Source organism: Odontesthes bonariensis, chromosome 13 (assembly GCF_027942865.1).
Source record: "Odontesthes bonariensis isolate fOdoBon6 chromosome 13, fOdoBon6.hap1, whole genome shotgun sequence".
In the NCBI taxonomy this organism is placed as follows: domain Eukaryota; kingdom Metazoa; phylum Chordata; class Actinopteri; order Atheriniformes; family Atherinopsidae; genus Odontesthes; species Odontesthes bonariensis.
Genome location: NC_134518.1, coordinates 1,020,681 through 1,043,641, shown reverse-complemented (window position 1 = coordinate 1,043,641; position 22,961 = coordinate 1,020,681). Strand labels below are relative to the sequence as shown.

Here is a 22,961-nt window from a genome sequence, read left to right as displayed (position 1 = left end):
GCTTTTGCAAAGGAACAGAGATTTGTGCCCTGGTATGTTAACATTTCAATGTGGCATGATACTATAGTACATGTTTTAAAGTAAGGTAAAATGATTTCCTAACTTCACCCATATAGTTTATAATGTGTTACCTTTCCAAAACATTTGTCTTGTACAAGTTCATACTGCACAAGGATTACTTAAGCATTCAGTTGATAAAGATTGAAATATTCGGATCTCAGCATTAAGAGTAAAATGGAGTTTTCTTTAATGATATTCACTTTGAAAGTAAAGAATTTGATGTTTTTTTGTTTTTGTTGTTTTGAACATGAGAACAAATATAACTGAATCTACATCCACATTAAAGCAGTAAAGTTTAAAGATGTTTTCATTGATTTTTTTTTTTAATCAAAACATGTAAGTCCATTGTTATGAATGTTTTCTTATTCTATTTAAAGTTGCTGTGATTATTATCACAGGCTTCAATAGAATGATATCATCTTTAGTTCTCAAATGATAAAAACTTTCTTAGGTTATGTGATGATGACTTAACACACACAATTTAGCTCTCTCACTGACCTTCACACTTTTGATTTAATAATGATCTAAAATGACTAACTATGCTTTGTGGCAAGTTCCTCTGATATAAGTTGAAGACATGAGTTGAATTCTTGAATGAAGTTTTAGATGTAAACTTCTGTCCACTATCTGTGAGAGGAAGTGCAGAGTACAATCCTGTTATCACATTGCTGCCTTTCCAGAACACAGACATGCTCTTAACACCTTTCTTAAGACGCTCCTAACACTCATCGTGCACGGGGCAATAAAACTAAGTGCATTACAAAAGCACATGGATCGCTCAGTGATTGAGTCTTCCCCAGCTATGGGCTTACAGTTACACCGATAGCAGTCGTATAACGAATGTTGGCTGTTATTTGGGAATGTCTGTGATGTGATTAGCCTTAACGGGCTGGGCTGGAACAATTGCATTAACAGCTGCTGGGAAGCTGAGCCATCAGAGACTTTACTAATAGTGACAGCTGAAGTGCAGGAAGGCAGCCTCGGTGTTCATGTCAGGAGTAAACGTCACCGCGGTGCCAATGCAACTAAAAGCTCTCAAGTAGCACACACTACCTCAGCTTCAAAAACTGCACGGCTAAACTCTGTTTTAGATTTTACTATCAGATTGATGAGTCTTATTTCCTAACTAGAGTTTCCAAAGAACAGCAAAGTGCTCATTTGACACATACAATTTCATATTGCATTCTGTCATGTTGAATTTATACTGTGTAAAAGAACACAAACTAAAAGATTCAAGCTTCTCCTCTAAAAAATGGATTTGCTTCCCATTGTCTACATTTAGTCCTTAGGCACATCCTCATCAGCAAATAATCACTAAAGGAAATGTTTGGGCTACTTTGAATCAGATCAAAAGAATTGTTTTATCATGTCACCTTTGATAAACAAACTCCTCCATGAGTGTCATTAGACCTTATTATTCAGGTTAACTACATTTAAATTTCATTAACTTAAACATTTGCTGACTCACTGGAGGGCCATAAGCTGCATCTTATCTCTGCCTGAAAGATGTCCTTGTTAACCCACTGCTGATCCTCTTTGGTGATTGACACATGACAAAGACCATTCAGCAAGGCATCATTGTGTGTGCTTGCACTCACAAAGCCAGCAACAGCTCAGTAACAACAGTGTTGCTGCTCAGAGCAGTGTTCCGCCAAGCTGGGCCTGTTCTGCCTCTGAGACTACTGAGACTCAGCGGTGGATCAACTTCAACCCTGATTCAGCCTCTGTATTTTAGCACATTACATCAATGCACAATGAAGACACATCAGTCCTGTACAAGACGCTTGATCCTTGATCTGCAGAACCACAACTTTTCCTTTTTTCTTAGTGTCATATTAACATAGATCAGATACTTTTTTTCATTTAATCTGAGATTGTTCTCGTATTGTCTGGGTGGTTAATGACTTTTCTGTTATATGACACCCTCAGATCAACACTTATTTCTGCTTTACTCAGACTTTAAATGTCCAACATAGAGCAAAAAGGAGCATGTCATCTGTGCACCCTGAACATAGTGTTTCCTGGAGGTGTCATCTGTCATCTTATAATGTGTGTTAACAAAGTCATGTGTGCAGCTGTACATGTACAAGGTTTAGAGAGATGTTTGTTTTCAAGACAGTGGCGTTACATTCCACCACTGTGGGGGAGGCCAAAGGATACTGTAATGATGCTTCAACACATTGATGACACAACTAATGTTATAGATCTGAAGTCTGAAAAGGCCACACCTTTCTCACTAAAGCTAAAATGATGATAACACCATGACTGAAACTAAAGTAGTATTGTAAAGCTGAGCTGCAGTATTTTAAGAACAAGTCTTCTGTGATGAGGACACACAGAAAGTGTCTCCATTGATCCCAAATGTTCATTTTGGACCTAGAGACTTTTATGGTTCTTCCTGGTTATTTCCAGTGACGATAATAAATAGATATTACAAACATATATACATTATATGATCACTTTCGGTTGCTATGCGCCGGCCTTATCGGCAGGAAGTCTGTGGAACTCTATTTTGTTCGTAGTTTATATGATTACATGTCATTTTTTGTTTTTATCTAAATATTTTTAGTTATTTTTAGTGATCTGCTTTTTATCTACATTTTATTTTATTTTTATTTTTTGACATTGTGCACTACTAGAGCAGTGTACACAAGAGAAGAACTGTTGGCACTGTCAAGGATTGGACGCGGAATTAAACATCCAATTCTGACCGAGCTTAAAAAGCTGTACCGTGGATGCAGAGCTGGAGCGAAACTAAAGGCAAAGAGGCACAACAGGAGGTGGAGATACAAACCTTTTCTGCCCTCGGTGATTATGGGAAACGCTAACTCACTGCCTAACAAGTGTGATGAGCTAGAGGCGGAACCAACGGCTGTATAAGGAGAGCAGTTTGATCTGTCTGTCTGAGTGTGGACATACCCGGCTTCACAGCCGTACGAGCGGATCGAGACCAGAGTACGAGCGGCGGTAAGCGGAAAGGCGGGGGTGTTATACTGTTCTTTAATCAGAGATGGGTAAACCCCCGCAATGTGACCGTTAAGGAGAGGGTTTGTTGTCCAGACATTGAACTGCTGTCAGTTGGTTTCCGTGCATTTTATGCGCCCAGAGAGTTCCCATACACAGTCATCGTTGTTTACATTCCACCGAGGGCGGCACCTGCAACGGCGTGTGACGTCATCCATGATGCCTTTGCTAGGATACAGACCCAGCATCCTGAGGCATTCATTGCAATCACAGGAGATTTCAACCACGTCTCTCTATCCTCCTGCCTGACTGGCTTTGTACAGTATGTGGACTGTCCAACACGTGGAGAAAAGACATTAGATCTGTTCTATGCTAACGTGAAGGAGGCTTACAGGGCAGTGTCTCTTCCACCACTGGGTAGATCGGATCACAGCATGGTCTATCTACAACCCACATACAGACCGTGTGTACAAAGACTTCCTGTTACTACCAGATCTTTCAGGAAGTGGTCACCAGAGGCGAGTGATGCATTGAGAGACTGCTTTGATGTCACAGACTGGGCTGTACTGCTGGAGGAAGATGAAATGGACATTGACATGGACAGGAGGGTCAGCACCATCACAGACTACATTAACTTCTGTAGGGACACTGTGATTCCAGTCAGGACTGTAAGGTGCTATCCAAATAACAAACCATGGATCACCAGTGACATCAAAGACCTCCTGAAGCAGAAAAAGAGGGCGTTCCAGAATGGGGATAGAGAAAGGCGGAGGAGTGTACAACAGGAGCTTAAAAAGACATTACGTCGAGCTAAGGTGGAGTACAAGAAAAAGGTGGAGAGACAGCTGGAGAACAATAACACCAAAGGAGGTGTGGAGGGGCATGAGGACCATCACTGGATACAGACTGAAGAACTCTCAGTCTGTAGAAGGTGATGTGGACAGAGCCAATACTTTCAACCATTATTACAACAGGTTTGACAGTGTGGCTTTTCCCACCTCTGCTGCTGCTCCCTCCACCCCCACCACTACAGCTGCTTCCTCTATACTGCTTCCACTGCCCTGCTGTACTTCCACCTCAATGGCAACCTGCATTGCCAAGCCCCCTCCTCCGCCTGACTGCACCTCTACCTCTGCTGTCACCAACAAACTTCTTCTGTCCAGCTGTACCTCCACTACAGCAGCTTCCGCCGCCTGGTCTCTTGAGCCCAGCTCCACCTCCACCTGTGTGGCAGCTTCCACCACCAGGCATCCTAAGCACAGCTGCATCTCCACATCTGTGGCTGCTCCCACCACTAGCCCTCCTCTGTCCAGCTGCACCCCCCTCTCTATGATGGATAGCAACCTCACTCCTGTTGCCATCCCTCCGCTACAACCTCTGTGTCTAACTATAGAGGAGGTTGGAGCTGAGCTCAGGAGACTTAAGTCAGGGAGGGCTTCAGGCCCAGATGGAGTCTGTCCAAGGCTTCTGAGGGACTGTGCTGGTCAACTAGCAGTCCCTCTTCAGAGGCTCTTCAATATGAGCATTCAGATGGAAAAAGTCCCAGTACTGTGGAAAACTTCTTGTCTCATACCGGTGCCCAAATTAGGGCAACCGGTGGAGCTGAATGACTACAGACCGGTGGCTCTGACATCTCATATCATGAAGACCTTGGAGAGACTTCTTGTTCGTTGCATCAGATTGCAGGTTGCTAAGGCTCTTGACCCCCTCCAGTTTGCCTACCAGAAACACATAGGAGTGGAAGACGCGATTCTGTACATGTTGCATCGGGCATATGCTTATCTGGATGTGCCTGGTTCATATGTGAGAATCATGTTCTTTAACTTCTCCAGTGCCTTCAACACCATACGGCCTCCCATACTGAAAGACAAGCTGCTCGGTATGGGTGTGCCCCCCTCCCTGACATCATGGATTATAGACTATTTGTCTGCCAGACCACAGTATGTCAGGATGGGGAAATGTGTTTCTGGAACACTGGAATGCAGCACTGGGGCTCCGCAGGGTACTGTTTGGGCTCCTTTTCTTTTCACCCTGTACACATCAGACTTCAGGTACAACTCAGAGTCCTGCCACATTCAGAAGTGTTCTGATGATACGGCTGTTGTGGCATGTGTGCATGGTGGACAGGAGAAGGAGTACAGGGACCTTGTGGAGGCCTTTACTGACTGGAGCAAAAAGAACTGTTTGCTCCTGAACACCACCAAAACCAAAGAGCTGGTGGTGGACTTCAGGAGATCTAAAACTCCATACCAGTCAGTCTGCATTGATGGAGGGGAGATAGAGACTGTTCAGACCTGCAGATACCTGGGGGTGGTGCTGGATAATAAACTGGAGTGGTCTCCCAACATAGACGCAGTGTACAGGAGGGGCCAGAGCCGTCTCTTTTTCCTGAGACGCTCAGGTCCTTCAGTGTCTGCAGTGATATGATGTGCATGTTTTATCACACTATCATTGAGAGTGCACTGTTCTATGCTGCTGTCTGCTGGGGGAGTTGCACTACAGACAAAAACTGTAGGCTCCTGGACAAACTGGTGAAAAAGGCTGGTTCTGTTGTAGGCAGAAGGCTGGACCCTCTGTGCTGTGGTGGAGAAACGGAGGAGGAGGAAGTTAGATTCTGTTTTGGAGAATAATAAACATCCTCTCCACAGCACCCTGCAGGACAGAGGAGCAGCTGCAGTGAGAGGCTGCAGGACTGAGAGCTTCAGGAGGGCCTTTGTTCCCACAGCCAGAAGGCTTTTTAACAGGGACTGCTGAGTTCTTCTCAAATTTTTTATTTATTTATTTAGTCATTTATAATTATTATTATTATTATTATTATTATTATTATTATTATTATTATCCGTAGTATTTTATTAGTATTATTGTTGTTGTTGTTGTTAATATAAAATCATTGTAAATATTTATAATTTTTTTGAGCTACTTGACTAATTTGAATTTCCCCTATTGGGGGATGAATCAAGTATTTTTCTTACTTAGACTTAGATCGTCCCACGCTCGAGAGCGCATTGGGCGGCAAGCTGTTTCCATTGATCTCTGTCCTTGGCGATCACCTCCACCGTGTTCGGGTCGATGCCTTGTACTTTCAGGTCTTTCTCAAAGGATCGTCTCCACGTCAGTTTGGGTCTGCCTTTCTTTCTGTTTCCTTGTGGTTTCCAGCTGAAGGCAATCTTTGGTAGCCTCTGTGTTTCCATTCTCAGTACATGTCCCGCAAACTTGAGCTTCCTTAGCTTGATTGTTTGGCTCATGGGTATGGTATGTGTCCTGCGATAGACTTCTGCGTTTGTAATCCGATCCAGGTATGTAATCTTCAGTATCTTTCACAGGCATCTTTGTTGGAATGCATCCAATTTCTTGGATTACCAAGTATTTTTCTATTCTTTCTATTCTATTCTATTAATCAAATGAGGCATTTATTATTTTACTACAGCTCCGTGATGGACATGTGACTGGTCTATAACATCCTAGGAAAGGCTCTATTCTGCAGTTGGTCCAGAAAATGGATGGATGGATGGATGGATGGATGGATGGATGGATGGATGGATGGATGGATGATTGAATGGACACTTTTACCATCAATACTATTGATATAGTCAGGTACAGGCTAATTAAATGGTTGCCTTTGCAGTCACAATATTTTCATTGTTGGCCCCTCTACTTACCACTGCGACAGCCTCTGAGGCCAGAAGCTCCTCTGCTGACATGACAGTGAAGTACGCAACATTGGTCAGCACATAGCAGGCGGTCACAATAGCCATGGAGATACAGATTGCTAATGGCAATGTCCTGCAGTCAAGAAGATTTATTAGAGAAGCAACAAACTGTCACATACTTTTCTTGCTTATACATCTTCCTCAGGTCTATTATCTTCCCAATCTCAGCCTTTTACATTTTGTTTAATTAGTCAGTGGGGGGAAGTTGTAATATAACTAAGAAATTTGACCTAAAACAATAAGGAGTCAAGAAGGAGACTACATCCATCTATTCATCTTCATCTATAAAAATGAAGATACTAAAGATCCTTTCAGCTCCTTGTTTTGTAGAGATTTGAAACTTTACAGTATGCCTGTGGGAATATACACTGCAGTTCTCTTTAGGCTCATAACATTATCATATAAATCATCCCTGTCTTCAGAATCTCTCTCTGTGATATGTTACTCTCCTACTGTGTGTTCCCAGAAAATATTTTCCTTCAGGCTTTCAGCCTGTCACATCCACATAACTGACATCACCACAACAGGCAGGGCATTCAACTTACTTCTCTGCGTTGTCTACTTCCTCTGTCACAAAATTCAGGTAGAACCTGTAAAAGCAAACAGTTATATTAAGTTTCAAAGTTAATCAACAGCAGCACTATATTTTGGGGCTTAAGTATCTACCCTTCTAATGACATGTGAAAGAATATCAGACATGTCTATTTTATTGTAATATGTAATATAGGATTAACCGCATCTTTAATCAATTCTATCCATCATATTACCAGATACAACCATTTGTTTATTGTTTTATTGTTTCCATTACCATTATTCTAATTTTCTGTTGATTTTTTTATCCAGTATTTAACCAACAGCTTAAACTATGTTATGTTATGTTAAACTATTTGAGATTAATATAAGCCAGAGATTCAAACAGTTAATCAATCATGTTCAAGCTTTTAAGCAGTGGGCTGGAGAAGACTGGACCCAGAAGCGAACAGGAGACTGGAAAATAGATAGAATAAATAGGTGGAGCTGGGAAAGGATTCAGGGTCAGGAGGTTCTGTCCTCTGGTCCGGTTGGTGTGTGTCGTTTCCAGGGGATTCCATGTAAACCTTGTCCAGGAGATTCCGTGCAGGTGCTCGTGAAGAGGGGCTCGGAGGTGGGCTGCTGGCTGGTTTCGGTGGAAGGCTGAGCGGAAAACTAAAGTCTGGCTGGGCGCTAGAGCAAGCATAGGTAACACAGAGGTAATCATCTGTGACAGGAGCACAGGAGAGCAGGCTTTAACTGGCACTCCATTGATGATGAGCCACGGCCCCGCCCAGCCTGAAACAAACAGACAGAAAACCAGCCAGCACCCAGGGACCAATAGAGATATATAAATAAATAAATGAGAAACCATAATCACCACATAAAGTACAATAGCTCCATTCAAATCATCTATTTACTAGTTCTGTCCAATTTTATAAAAAATATTTCCTTTTCACTAGAACTCACCACTGTTTGGTTATTTTCAGCTCGCACTTTTCATTTCTAGTCATTTTTCACGACTATTTGCTTCTTGAGTCTGACCTGTGGTGAACTGTGAAAGATTGTCTACACGTGGAAAACTTTCAGGACTGCAGAATAATAACCCGAAGAGCGTGAATAAAATGCAACTAGACTTCTCTTCTTGGTTCCTGAAGACATTTCAAACATTTCATGTTCTGTGTGTCTGTGTGTTTGTGTGTTTGTGTGTGCTTGAATTGGTGTTTGTGTATTTTTTGTGGGGACCACACCTACCACCCAGCGTAGGCATACATCCCGGAGTAGAAAGCCAGTGGCATACCAGACAGCTTCACATTGCTCAGTTCGAAGGCATTCTCAAAGTTTCTGGTCTCTCCTGCAAACACACAGACACACACACATAAATACATATATTCCTCCTTGGGGACAATCTGAAGCACTACAATTACTCCAAAGTTAAGAGGGATTGTTGAAGCTATGAACTGATCTGTCAGTGGGTCTACATGGTGAGATTAATTCCATTATAGCTATAGTTGGATTATGCTCTTTATTTGAGCAAGGGCAATTATCCAAATATATATGGCGGCGAATAAATGGAATCACTGGCCCAAAGAATGTCATACCCCGGTACGATAGGTGGCGCTGTACCCATTCCAACTAGTGGTAATGGCGAACAAAGAGCCAGATGAAGCTACGTCCCTCTACATTTGGTCTGTGATGAGCTGCTTGTTGCACAAACGATGCCCAACGGAGCATTCTCCATCGCGTTGTTTGTTTCTTTCTGACGGCGACAACAACAGTAATATCGTCTCCTTTGACTTCCGGGTCACGACCCCGGGAAAACATCTGGAGCATGCGCAGAACGTCTAATTCACCTCGTGCTTCAGCATCTACAAGCAGGTTTACGCTAGGCGTCCATTGTTCAGTCAACGCAAGCCGTATCCAACGCATTCAGTTCATTTTCAATGAAATCCGGCCGATCGTTGTCGCCGTGCTCGCAAAGCATGCTGGGATTCCGGCACGGCGAGCGGGGGACCTGCGGCACGTCAAAATGTTGGGCTCGCCCGAAGTTTATGCAAATTTGCCACGGCAGCCGTAGTGCGTTACCCAATGACAGTAGACCATGTAGTTTTTTTCCCTTTGTTTATTCACCCCTGAACGTTTCGGGTATTGCTCATGTCATTGCTATTGCGGGCAAAATGAACAGCAGCAGTGGCCAGAATGGCTGTGCTAAAACGATTGTAGGCGAATAAACACACCTAAAACATCAGGCAATTGTGTGAGCATCTCCACTTTTGCAGTAAAGTAATGACCATCAAGGAATAGAGGTTCAATCCAGTGCATCAAATTCTTTCATGGGCAGAGGTGGAGTAGTGGATTAAACGTTATCAATAATTGTGATAGGCATTCATTTCAACAAAAGAACCAAATCACACCCATGGCCATGTTTTCACAAGATGTCTTGTTCATGTTTCATTATTAAATCAGAGAAAAGGTGCAGGGACAGGTGCTGCAGCGAGAAGGAGAATTAGGTGATCTCCTGTGTCGCATTAGCAGCAGCAGCACAATAGCAGCTCTCCTCGCTCGCAGATCCAGATCCATGGTGCAATATGAAATAATGTTCCATTGCTGACGATTTATACACATTAATTTCCCTCCAAAACTCTAATTTTTAGAGGGAGAAACTTCGGTTGGTTAAAATCACAAGTTATTTACTTTCCCCCGGAGCCATTCTACCGTATGTTCTATCTACAACTTCGTATACACGCCCACTGTAGTAGCAACACGGCGACACTAGGGATCCAATCCGGCAAGTTAAGTTGACGTGACGGAACAATGGACGCCTAGCGTTAGAGTAGAGCCCTGCACTCCCGCGGGAGTCCCGCGGAACTCACGGGACCCAACGCAAAGCAGTGCGGCGCGGGACACATTTTGAAAGCTCATTGCGGGCGCGGGCGCGGGCGGGAGGGGGAGGGAGCGGTAATAAGCTGCAGTCCCGCTAACTAAAAACGTGTTTAATATAAAAGCTATAATGATCTCCTGCTGCTGAAAACAACTGAGAAGAAATAAAGCCTAACTAAAAGAAGTTCAAAAGAGCGATCCATCTCTCCTTTTATTCAAGAGATGCGCATCGCACAACGACGAGGGACAGGGCATGGTTAACCTACTTAAATAATAATTGGATTACATGTTACATTTTCAACATTCTGGGTTTAGAAAAGGTAGGGTAATTAATAACACATATTGTTTTCATTTCACTTGTTTGCATTTAAATCAATGTAACGTGAGCTGTAGGCTTAGATATTTATGCTCAAATCCACTCAAAGTAGGGGGCGGGGCTCCATCACGCTGTGTTTAAAATCATATTAACTAAAAATATATACTTTTACTTCCAAGAATGGAAATGTAAGGAGTGGCATATAACATATGTACAATGTATTATTCTTAATATTCACAGTAGATTTTGGTAGGTATGTTGGGTAGGCTTATTGCTGTAAAGCCTCAGCTGCTTTGTGCCATCTAATGCGCTCCTGCACTATGTCTGTTTGTTTCTTTCCTCAAGCCAATGACAAGAACTTCCATGAGAAGTAACGCGAACGTCTGAATCATGCAGGAATTGCAGGCGGGAGCGGGACTGTAAATTCTGTCCTGCGCAGGCTTCTAGTTTAGAGTGACTTTCAACCCAGTTATCTCGGGGTCTGAATCCGATCAAATTCTTAGTCAGACTAAAGTGTCTACATGAATTTAATAACTCAGTCTGATTGTAATTTAGCCAATAATCCGATTATTTACTGTGCCATGTGACCCCACTGAGTGTAGCTACAGTAATTCCAAACAACACTGGGAGCCACTGGACCACAATTAACAATAATAATAAAAGTACAATTTCATCTCCAGCAGACTCCATTACTGTAACGCTCTTTTGACTGGACTTCCCAAAAAGAGCATTAAACATCTGCAGCTCATCCAGAATGCTGCTCAGAGAATATAAAGCCAGCAGAGCTCTTAGATCCAAGGACTCAGGTCAGCTGGTCCAGTCCAGAGTCCAGACTAAACATGGAGAAGCAGCATTTAGCTGTTATGCTGCTAACAAGTGGAACAAACTGCCAGTGGAGATTAAACTTTCACCCAATGGAGACATTTTTAAATCCACGATATCTTTGAACTTATCTTGACTGTTGCCTTTTTTAAAATTCATTTAAATGATTTTATTTGTTTCTCTTTATATTCTTTTATGTATTTTTAGTGCTTCTTCCACTCCCTGCTGCAATGCTTTTATTTTATGTGAGGCACTTTGAATTTTTTTGGACATGAAATGTGCTATATAAATAAATTTGATTTGATTTTGATTTTATAATGAGATTAAAACTGATGTATTCCCCACTGAGCTTACAAAATAAGATTTGTCTTGAGTAGTACAGATGAAATCCCTCTCAGTTGTAATAGGCTTGCATCTGTAAATGTATTACAAACAGTCCAAACAAACAGATAAAATAATCTGATAATGTTGAACTGCTTCTTGGACCATACAAACTGTGGGATAATCACTGTGAGACTATAAAAAGTAGTGGGGAACACAGGTAATGTGGGAATATTAACTGCATTTCACCCAGGCAGGTCGTCATGTCTGGCCCATTTTAGGCAGGTAGTTTTTCAATGATGTTCCAACCTTGGTTCATATTAAATAAAACCCATCATGCATGCTCACAGAAATATTTCCTAATCGGCGTTGTACCAGAAAAAATACAGTCTTGTGTGTGAATGCATGACGAATCTCTTGTTGTTCACAGTGGGATGGCAGACAGTGATCTAAACTCAAAGTATATTTAATTGTAAGGCCAACGCATACTGATGTATGAGCAAAAGAATCAAACATTTATGGTTTCAGATTCGATAAAGTGTTGCATCACTATCTGACAGGTATGTCGTGGTAACTAGAAGGAGCTTTGTGGAGTTGCTTTTCACTTCATGGACTATTGCTGGCTGGACTGATCACCTTGCATCCATACATGTTCATGCTGGTTTGTTATTGAGAGACTGACCATCAGAAATTTGGTTTGTATATGGTTTGTATAATTCTCACATAGTTTAACATCAGTTTCTGTTGGGTTGGGTTGGACCCATTTAAGCCAGTCATTGGGTGGGTGGCATCTCACCTAAGACACAACAATCACCACCCACCCCCTTAGATTTAAAAAGGAGCTCAGTAACTGAGGGAAGACGGTCATTTTACCCCTGAACATGTGCTGAGAGGATGTTGTGAAACGCTTTAACCAAAAAACTCGCTGTGAAAAGCTGTGTGAGATATACATGGTTAGATATACATTGCATTGCAACAAAGAGAGGCATAATTGTTGCAGCTGAGGGCTCTGTGTGACGCTTTGAGATGTTCCTGTGCATCACTTACATTGATGGAGCACTGAATTATTTCTGGACTGACGGTGGTTGGGCAGTGGCACATTGTTAAAGGGATAAGAAATGATAATGATAATGTCTTGCCTTTAAAGAGCAGGTACATCCCAGGCACAACGATGATGGCGATGGCTACCAGCTTGCAGAGGGTGAGGAGGATTTGAATCCTGGCTGTCCATGTAACACTCATACTGTTCAGGTACATCACAGAAGCTGTGCAGAGAAAGAGGGATGCTCATCATTCACAGCATCACTCTGTGAAGCCGCACGTTCACCTAGGATCATGGTCATAAAATACTAAAAGCATACCACACTACAAAGTCAATATTTTTACTTTTTCGTTTGAATTTATTTCATTTGAATATTTTTCTTAAAATATTGCGTGGTACAACATGAGCACACAAAGGTAAATGACTGCTGTTTATTTATCCCAATTGACCAAATAAAGAATTAGATGAAAGGGATGTAAAAAGCACAATGCCATGAGACTGCATTCAAAAAGATCGATGAGGGCACATCTTTTACTGACTAAATACAAATAGCTTACATAAATATGAATGCATTGAGTTTAGCTTTGTTAAACCATTCATTCTTGTTGGTTGTACATAAATCAAACACTTGAAATAATAACTTGTTCAATGAAAAAACATCCAAACAAGTTTCCATACACTTGTATTTCTTTCTTCAGTGGTAAGTAGTTCTGTTTTATCTAATTGATTTGTTTGATTTGGCTCTACTAGAGTTTGACATTTATCTACTTTCAGTTTAAATTGGTTGAACTCATTTTAGATAAGATTGTGAAAGGCTCAGTATAGATTTTAAAGTGTTTACTCATAACAGTCTTCTTTCAGGTAGGCCTGTTTCTATTCATTCAATTCAATTCAGTTTAGATTTGGTTTTAGTGAAGTTTATGTTGGCCCAACCCATGTAAATTAAGTGCACACCAGATAATTACTCAATGTGACTGGTCAGCAAAAAAAGTGTTACATTAATATCTATGTAAAGATGCAGATTTATGCAGCAGAACCTTGCTCTGTAACAACATTTCTACTCATGTGGTCAGTGATTTTAATGTTGTGGCACATCAGTGTATGTGTACTTATCTATCATGCCTAAAACAGTGCAGAAGTATTGATAAACATAAGAAAAATCAAAGGTTTTATCGAACAATTTCAAATTTTCCAGATGCTCTAGCTTTAGATAACTTTTTTAACAGCACTTAATCCAAATGAATTCCATCCATCCATTTTCTGTTCCAGATGAATCCAACTCAGGCCCGCTGGAGCCTATCCCAGCTGTCATTGGGTGAGGCGGGTTAGGGTTAGGGTTAGGGTTAACCCTAACCCTAACCCATCACAGGGCTGAATGAATTCATCCATTACAAAACAACCCTGAATGTAGTTTTAGATTCTATTTCAGAAACCTTTCAAAATGTTGATTACATTTGCTTGAGTTACAAGCTGTAATACATCTCTACACAACTGATGTGCTGCTTTTCCTTGTTATTCACTGTGTTTTTATTCAAATGAAAGATTTAGAAAGATAAAGATAGTTCTCGGTCTTTTTGCCATGTCACGCTCTGCCTCTAACTGCACATTTGGATGCTTTCAACCTGTGTCATTTACAGAGCAAACCACCACAGGTCAAAACTGTAACATAGCAGTAGTCCTCATATGTACTTATGCCGATGGCTGTGGCCAGTTTGACAGCCATTGGGGGGATATCACATGGCATGAACAGCGGCTCCAGGATGTACTGTCCGAATGCCAGAGAAATGACTGCCATGGCTGCAGGCCTGCAGGACACAACGGGGAAGTATCAGTTCACGCAAAAAGATTCAATTCAGCAACCTGCAGGAGATTCAAACGTAATAAACCATAAAGGATCATCTCAGGGAGCATTTTGGACACACAGATCATACAGTCACCAGCAAAATGATTCAACCCCCAATGTACATAACTATAACTATATGACTGTATAAAAATGGTGATAAACCATTTGTGGTCCACTGCTCAGCCACTGCTCAGCAGACAGACATGGGTAGAGAGCAGCTGGTTAATATGGCGGGGCAGGAGCCAGTGAAAGAGGATGAATATTAAAGTTAATGCTGTATGACTGTCACAGATAATAAATAGTTATTCATCTGCTGACACATTGGCCGTAACAGCTTACCAGCTTCTGTATATTCCAGAAACGTATTAACAAATCTTTGTTGTACTGTTCACAGTATAAATATTATAAAAAGTGTATAACAGCAATATGAACAGTTTTAGTTCAGTTTTACATGATATATGCGTACAGACAATGACTTTCTTACAGTGTTTTATGTTAATCTACAGAAGAATGAAAAAATAACTAATTAGACTATTGCTTGTATTTACTTCAAATATACCAAAAATATTGCTAACTAAAATGATTTGGTAAATAGAATAATTTAATAACACGATCATTATTATCATTTTTCTGTGACAGCAGATGTTAATAACATTTTTCCATTCCACTTAGTTAGTTTGTTAATGTTGTTTGCATGGAAGATGGGGAGTGGATTCATCTATGTCATGAGCAATAACATAACTACAGATCCATAGTTTACATGATGATGACCACTAAGCTGTTTCCATGACAATCCCCTTTTTCCAATCCCCTGGGTGTATCATTGCAGTTCTAGTGCTACTGGAGTGTTCACCGTACAAACTGCTTGAAGATGCATGCCTTAGTTCCAGGGAGCACAAACTCAGTGTGATCTCATGGCAGCTCAGAAACTTTTTGCATGTCATTTATATGCACTCCGAGTTTTTAGCATGTCATTTTATGTCTTCAAAATAACACATGTTAGGATTAGGGTTTGGGTGAAAATACTGAGCAGGATGCCATCCTCTCTTAGTTCATAGTGAGAAATGACACATAAAACTACAAAAAGGTCATGCAGTAACTGCAGAAAAAGAGCTTTGGGGAAACTTCTAGGGAGTTTGAGAAAGCAGGGAAACCGCTTTGAGAGTTCATATGGTGGATACAACTCATGGAAACGTGATAATCCAAATATTATGTCACTAACAAAAGGGTCAGAAGTGGAACTTTTGCTGTGTATGTCAAACAATCAATGTAATTTACTTCATTTGTGATTTGAAAGTTGTGGCTGATCACACTACAGTTTTGAAAATGAATTTATGAATGTTGAAGGAACACAGTTTTAAGCCTGCATACTCACCACCCAACCCTGCAGCCTGCCATAATCTCTTTAAAAGTTCAGTTTTAGTAGGCATTATGAAGTCGATGTGTGTGTAATCCTAGTCATTCTTGTTTAAACTCTCTGCCTCTATCTTTGTTCATTTCCCATGCTTTGGTATGCAGTCCCAGTAGCCAGGGGCCAGCATAGATTGGGCAGCTCAGGATAGTCACCAGACTGTTTTTACTGCTTTGGTTTGGCAGTGTACACACACAGCAGCACAGGGAACGTTTCTCATCTCTCTGGTCTAATCTCAGTATCCCATATGAGGTTTCAGCCGAACACAGCCCTTCATTTTCCTGGTGCAGAGGATTCTGTCTCCAAGCACAGCCAAAATAACAACATGTCTACATGCTATGTTAGGTTAGGTTTGATGAAATGTCACTGTGTCATATTAAGTAAGTAAAGATGCACTTGATGGCATATCTACCAAGGCTTTGTGCCTGTTCCAAATATGTTTTTGTTGTAAATTGATTAGCATCTTATCATCCCGATCCAGTGGCAACCAGCCACAATGATCTTTGCATTTGGTCCTGTCCATTTAGTTACAGGATTTTACCTCCAAGATCTCAAACTTTGGGGGGTATTTAAGTAAATCTGTTAGTTACTGAAACTTTGTGCCTCATATTTAATTGGAATATGTGCCCTTATTTCCAGAAAAAAGAGCATTTCTACATTTTTGCACCTGCCATAGCTGAACGTGTCATGGAACACCCCGAGCACCCGCTAACTGAAAAACAGTTAGGACAGATAAGTTGAACACTTAAGTATAAGAATTACTTTGGGTCATTCAGTATCTTTTTAACCCTTAAACTATGTTTATTGTCTCTTTTTAAGAGTAAGAGACGAATCTTATTTTAATAGAAGCTGTGTTGAATTAAAATGTTTCCACTAAATTATTGAGCACTTAATATGCTTACAGGACTCTGCAAAGTTTGATACATTTCATCTGGATTCTTTGTAGCATTTTTCAGGAAGTATAAATGAAATCGAGTTACTATTTGTTCTCTGTCCTTATAAAAAAACCTTTAAGGAGATCTTTAATTGAGCAGAAACTGGTCTGTAAAGATGGCTGCAGTACAATAATTTTACAATCAAATCACAGATGAAGAAACAGATGTATGAATTTTGGGTATGATAAATCCATTTAATGAAATGAATTGGAAATGCTCCAGCTCCAGCCCCCCCTCAGCCCTGAATTGGATGAAGCGGGTATAAAAATGAATCGATGGATATTGAATACGTTCCAATAGTCATCTTTTATCTGAATAGGAGGCTTTTTTTATCTTGGGTTTGAGTTTTTAGAGTTGGTAGATAGTTGCCGTGTTTACACTATCTGGTCAACATTGGACAAGCATACCAGTACCTATGGCCTCTGTTACTTCCGGGGCTTAAGTGGGGCTTATCCGTAGCCCCCCCCAGGGTTAGGCCTAGGTTTTTTTGCCTGGTAAATACCTCCAGGCCAGACGGGCTACTATGGTATGAAGCAGTGTCAAAGGCATGTCTGCTTTAGGGCTGATACGAGTTGCTGAGGAACACAAGAGTTTGCCCGCTCAAGTACTAATTTATTTCAGCTAAAAATGTATTTTTTCAAAGTTACAGCAGTAGACATAGTTTACTGATTATCTGAGGAGGCCAGTGCCCCACTCAATATCTGGGCAGAAGATTGGCACAATGTGGAGGTGATGAATCCCAGTCCCAGAGCTGGGTACCCAGCGCACATCTGTGCTGTTGAAAGCCAGTAAAAGGCCTGCAAACTTCACAGTGGTGGAAGTAGAAGAGATTCCAGTGGTATGACGTATGGAATGACAGGTGCAACACTTCTGAGACACTGCCTGGAACAGCATAAACCTGCTGTTTTTATCTATTTAATTCAATTATTTTTCAGGTTTGGTGACATTCACAACGATTCTGTTTATTATGGGTGGTGTTATGACAATACTGAAGGGCCTGAGGCCCCACTACTGAAATGCAAAGATGTTTTTGGTTTATAGCCTCAAACCCTAGGCCACAAGCAAACTCTTCCCCTTTTCATATGTGAATTTCTTCTTATCTTTTAATAATCTTATCTTTATCTTTAAACAAAGACATCCTTGTTTACAGATGCCAGACAGAGGCAGCTTAGCCTCTCATCGATGTGAGCTTCCATACATCAAGCCAGCATCATGGAATCAGCTGAGGGGCAACAGCTCTATCAGTGGAGAGTTCTGACATAACGGTATGTATGCAAACATGCCATCTCGAGGGTAATATATTTATATTGTAGCAAAAATGTTCCTGTTTTCCTGGTAAATGCTACATACATTCAGCGGTTTGCACATCTTTACTTGTATCTCCTCAATGTATTGTGAGCTCATCAGAGCTTATTTCACAGATCAAAAGCAAACTGCCTGCTGGGGTAGATTTTAAAGGTTGGGTTGAATAGACAAGAGTTAAGAAGGTAGGCATTACCTTATTGCAATGAGATCAGCCCACAGTCTAATAAAAGCCATCTGAGGTCCGAATGCTTCCATGATATATGTGTAATGTCCTCCAGACTTCTTAATACAGGTCCCCAGCTCCGCATAGGACAGGGCCCCTGCAGAGACAAGGATGTGTGAAAACAAGGTTCCCAACAGTGTCAGGCACATGGACAGAAACACACAGTCCTGCGCTGGCCCTGCTCTCACCATCACTCCAATATGTGGGAACATCTGAGAAACAGAACTTTACAGAGGGAGAATCAGATAGCTGAATCTTTATTAGGATGTTAGGCAGCAGGAATTAGGGAGCGTGGGGAAAGGGCCAAGGGAGGATATTCAAGGATAAAGTGTTCGGTGCATTCGTTATAGCATGAAAACTAAAGGATTTAAGGATACTGCTGCAATATACTGCCATGTTACAGTCTGCTCAAGTGTACCGCACAGCTTCAGAACGGCCTCCTGCAAACTTTGGTCAAATATTCTCACATTTCCTCTGTTAGTAGCAAACATAATTACTGCCCATATCATTAAGGTTTTGTTAAGTGAGTATGATTCTAAGTGGATGAACTTAGCCAGTGTTACAGGGAGGCCGTCATGGTGCAGAAGAACACACTAAGAGAGCCCATTAGTTCAGTTTCAGGAAGTGGAAATGTGATCAATCTTTCATAACATTCCTCTCTGATGATATCTTAATACTTACACTAAATATAGTTATGTGTTATGTCTTCATGTTTTGATTTAAATTATAACAATAAGTATCAATATTGATACCTGCCTTGAAAAGATCGTAATGATAACAATCCCTAGCCATGATGTAGCTGTTCTGTCTATGTATAGCTTTATGCAAACCTCACCAAATACATATATCCTTAATAAGGACTTTTCAGCAGAAGCTCGGAAAGTAAGATCAGTTGGAGTAAGTCAGCAGAACAACCAATAACAAACCCTGATTTAACAAAATCATATGTTTAAATGCACCATTAAAGACTCATGGATAGGGGTATTTACTGTTCCCAACATACGGAGGCATACAGCTGGGAGATCTCCAGCCCTTTGCCACTCATGTGGATCCACATTCTTATGGGGGCAGTTTCTCAGATAGCCTGTATCAGTTGGATTAAACAGATCCAGCCCTGACCCTGTACCCCCCCTCTTTATCTTTCTGTTCTTCCCTCTATCTCTGCTCTGTCACCTCTCACAGAGCCTGACGAGCGGCTTTCCTTCTGCGTAGCTCATTGTTAGCTTTAGTGTTATGTCCTCATAGGTAAGAGGCTTTGGATAAAAGCGTCTGCTGAATGCAGAAACAGAAACATATTGTTTGTTCTTAGAGCACATTCAAATAAAGATAAGCTAAAGTCATCAAAATATTAGAATATATATATAGTCAAGGCAACAAGATCCCATACACATGAGGATCCAGCTGCATTAAGAGGGGCCATCAGATCCCAGACTCAGTGAAACTGGGGCCCGGCATGCAGGGCACCGGGTTTCTGATTCAAGCTCAGCTGACATATACTGTTTCTGTTCCACTTCAACAAACCCTGAGGAGTGAACAGTAGATTCTATTAAGAACGAGTGAACAATTTTTAAAGGTGAAATTTACGGTTACAGTTTGATAAATATGAAAAAAATCCGGTAACATGGTTCAGTTCTGTTTCATTTTTCCGCAGTCCTCTTGCTCTAAAAGTCCTGACACCTTCTACAGTCGCACTTGTCAGACACAATAAGTATCGCTCACAGGCCTTGACATACAAACGCACTGATCCAGGCCTAAGAATAAGCAACTAGTTGTTTATCAAGGCAGTAATATTTTATCAAGGCTGTTGCCTTTGGACTTTTACATAATATTCTATTTAATATCCTTAAAGATGCACTTTCCCCTGTAGAATATCAAGCCTCCACAAATGCAGGCCAGCCTGTGAGATGGATAAGCAGGGAGCTGAGTGGCTTAGCACAAGCCCACCAGTGGGACTAGTACTGTATGTCTTAAGACCCGTAGTGTTCTTTAAATGACAGCGATAATGACATTTCTGTGAAACCACAGTAACATGGAGCCATTTTACAGGGTTGGCTGTAGCTCCGGATGTTGAGAGACTTTCAATCAGAAAATCACTGGTTCAATCCCAACTTTCCAGGATGCATGTTCTGGGCATGATACTGAAGCCCATGCTGCCTTCCAATAGGAATAAAAAAGAATATGAGCTGAACGGATGTAGTGTAAAAGCAGGTTCTGTTTCAATCCTACTAAATAAGAAAGGAAAGAGCTTAATGGTTTCTAATGACTCTTTTTCATATAGTGGGCTTCTGTGTATATTTTTTGTTCTCCTAAGTTTGAAAAACTGTGCACACATTTCTTCAGAAACAGCCTGCCCACACACCCACAAACAACTCACCAAACAGTGACAGCACACCACAGGCGATCCAAACCATCAGAGACATTCCTACACTGCCCGAGTGCTTCAGGATTCCCTTTGGTGAGATGAATATTCCAGCTCCAATGATGGTCCCAATGATGATGGAGATTCCTCTCAGCAGGGTCACCTTCTTCCCCAGCTCCACCTTCCTGCTGTCCGCGTCCTGTAGCTTACTGTTGGGGTCACTTCCATTTTGGGAAATGTTGTGTGCATTGGCAGTGAGGTTTCCATCTTTGGAAGTAGAGGTAGACATGCTGTTCATCTTTGTCTATCAAACAGAGCCTTTGCTTAACTTCTGGAATAAGTGGGTGTGATCTGGGATCTGCCTCCCTGCTGGAGCCTGAGTACACTCAGTCTGTGTGGGACTCGGAGTAAAACTAATGTCCAGGGAGGAACATTTTCCTGACTGGGAACCTCTCTCTTTTATTGTCATTCATGCCCTGCTCACAAAGCTGTCACTGTGGAGCCTCAGGGGCCGGCTTTTTTTCACCAAGTGTTTTCCCTGTGTTCTTCTTCCTCTGTTACTCTGCCTTCTCCCTCGCTGTCATCCCATGCTTGTATTTATGTAGTCCTTCCCCCAACCCCCTATTGAGTCCAGCCTCTTTTCCAAAACCAGCTGTGGCTCATAGGGTGAGGTGTTATGCTGCTTTGGTGCGAGGTAATCATGACACAGCAACTTATTTTGCAGGTCGATGTAATCATGACACAGCAACTTGTTTTGCACGTCATCTCATCAACAGTACATCCTGATCTTCTCAAACTCTCCCATTTCTCATTGGGCCTCAAATCATCGTTAGAATTCTGTTCTTAGTTCAATATCTAGTCCTGTCTTGTATTTGTAGAACTTGTTTTGGGATTGTTTTCTCTCTTGCAACAAGACAGAACAAGCTGGAGTGAGACACTTTTACAGAGGGGTGTGGTTCAAAAAAGGACCTGAAACTCAAAGAATGTTAGCACACACAGCTCTTTCTTCTGCTCACACTGGCTACTGTAATGTCATGTAAAGTCATGTATCCATGTCTTCACAGGACAAAAGGAGGAAAAGAAAGGTTCAAATCCAAAGGTGGGGGTGGGGTGGGTGTTTCTTAACAGCAGCATAAACCTGCAGTCCACAACACATGCACTGTTTCCTCCTAATTAATAATGTTTACGTTCAGTTATTACAGAATGAATACCCAATTATTCAATATACTATAGGATATTGTATGATCAAATAAAAGTCTTATACAGTACTTCATTTTACAGATTTCTGTCTTCAGTGTATTTCAAGATGGGGGTCCCAGAAAGAGAAGTGAGGTGAGGAAGCTCTCATCCCTTCTTGGGTTCGCTCTGTTACTGGGATCCCTGATCAGAAAGACATTGTTGTGTTTGATGTAGCATCACCTGGTGAGGACAGAAGGGAAATAAATGTTGTTATTGTAGTAAGGCATTTGATTATCTCTGCAGTTATTTATTTTATGGAAGTCAAATATGCCACATCGCATCTTGATAACATGTGTGTAGGTTTGAGCTGTTTAACACATTTCTGCCACATCCTTGAGCACCAACCTTGGTTGAGAGGCACACAGAAGACTTTGTTATTACTTTTGGAAATGAACCTCGGAGCTGCTTTTCTACTGAATCAAATCAGTTCAGTTCGTTTTTGGTCATTTCCTGTTTTGTGCTGTGTTTTTGGTGTATTTTTTAGATGATTAGATAACATTTCCAAGATGAATGTAAAAGTTTTCCAAATCTCAATTTATCTGAAAATCTCCCCTAACCACAGAGAACACACTGGGCCCCATGCAAGAACATTTTCGTATTTTTATTCTAAATTTCTCTCACTTTTTTCGTACGAAGGTCTCGTAGGAACACGCCTCGTCAGATTCAACAAGCGCTCTTAACTTTGGGAAAAAGTGTGTAAACGATCTGTGTAAATGATGAATCACACTCGTGCGTATCTAAGTGCACGTGCACGAGGATAGTAGATTTGCATACTCCACGCCCAAAATAATACCATATAAGGCTGCGCTTCCTCTCTGCTGTGCCAGGAAGTGTTGAGTCATGAGAACGGCATCAAGGCGCAAAAAGAACAACTTTAGGGGCTCTGAGACTGAAGTTCTGCTTTCAGAGATCCAGAAAGGGAAATCTGTTATTTTCAGCAGAGTCAGCAGTGGAATTACGGGACCTGCTAAAGCCAAGAAATGGGAAGTTATTATGAGTGCTGTTAATTCTGTGTCACCTG

The 22,961-nt window shown here is 41.3% G+C and overlaps 1 protein-coding gene across 1 annotated transcript in view; it reads right to left on the bottom strand.

Annotated features, from left to right (window-relative positions):
* slc7a11 (solute carrier family 7 member 11) overlaps positions 1-21,317 on the bottom strand; it is a 45,736-nt gene extending 24,419 nt beyond the window's left edge. Inside the window, exons 1-7 of the mRNA XM_075480795.1 lie at positions 20,717-21,317; positions 18,313-18,439; positions 14,315-14,430; positions 12,723-12,848; positions 8,499-8,598; positions 7,280-7,324; positions 6,684-6,807 (exon numbers count right to left, since the gene is read on the bottom strand). Coding sequence (XP_075336910.1) covers positions 6,684-6,807; positions 7,280-7,324; positions 8,499-8,598; positions 12,723-12,848; positions 14,315-14,430; positions 18,313-18,439; positions 20,717-20,999 — 921 coding nt within the window. The 5' untranslated portion in view covers positions 21,000-21,317. The remainder of the gene's footprint in view (positions 1-6,683; positions 6,808-7,279; positions 7,325-8,498; positions 8,599-12,722; positions 12,849-14,314; positions 14,431-18,312; positions 18,440-20,716) is intronic.
* Between the last annotated feature and the right edge of the window lie 1,644 nt (positions 21,318-22,961).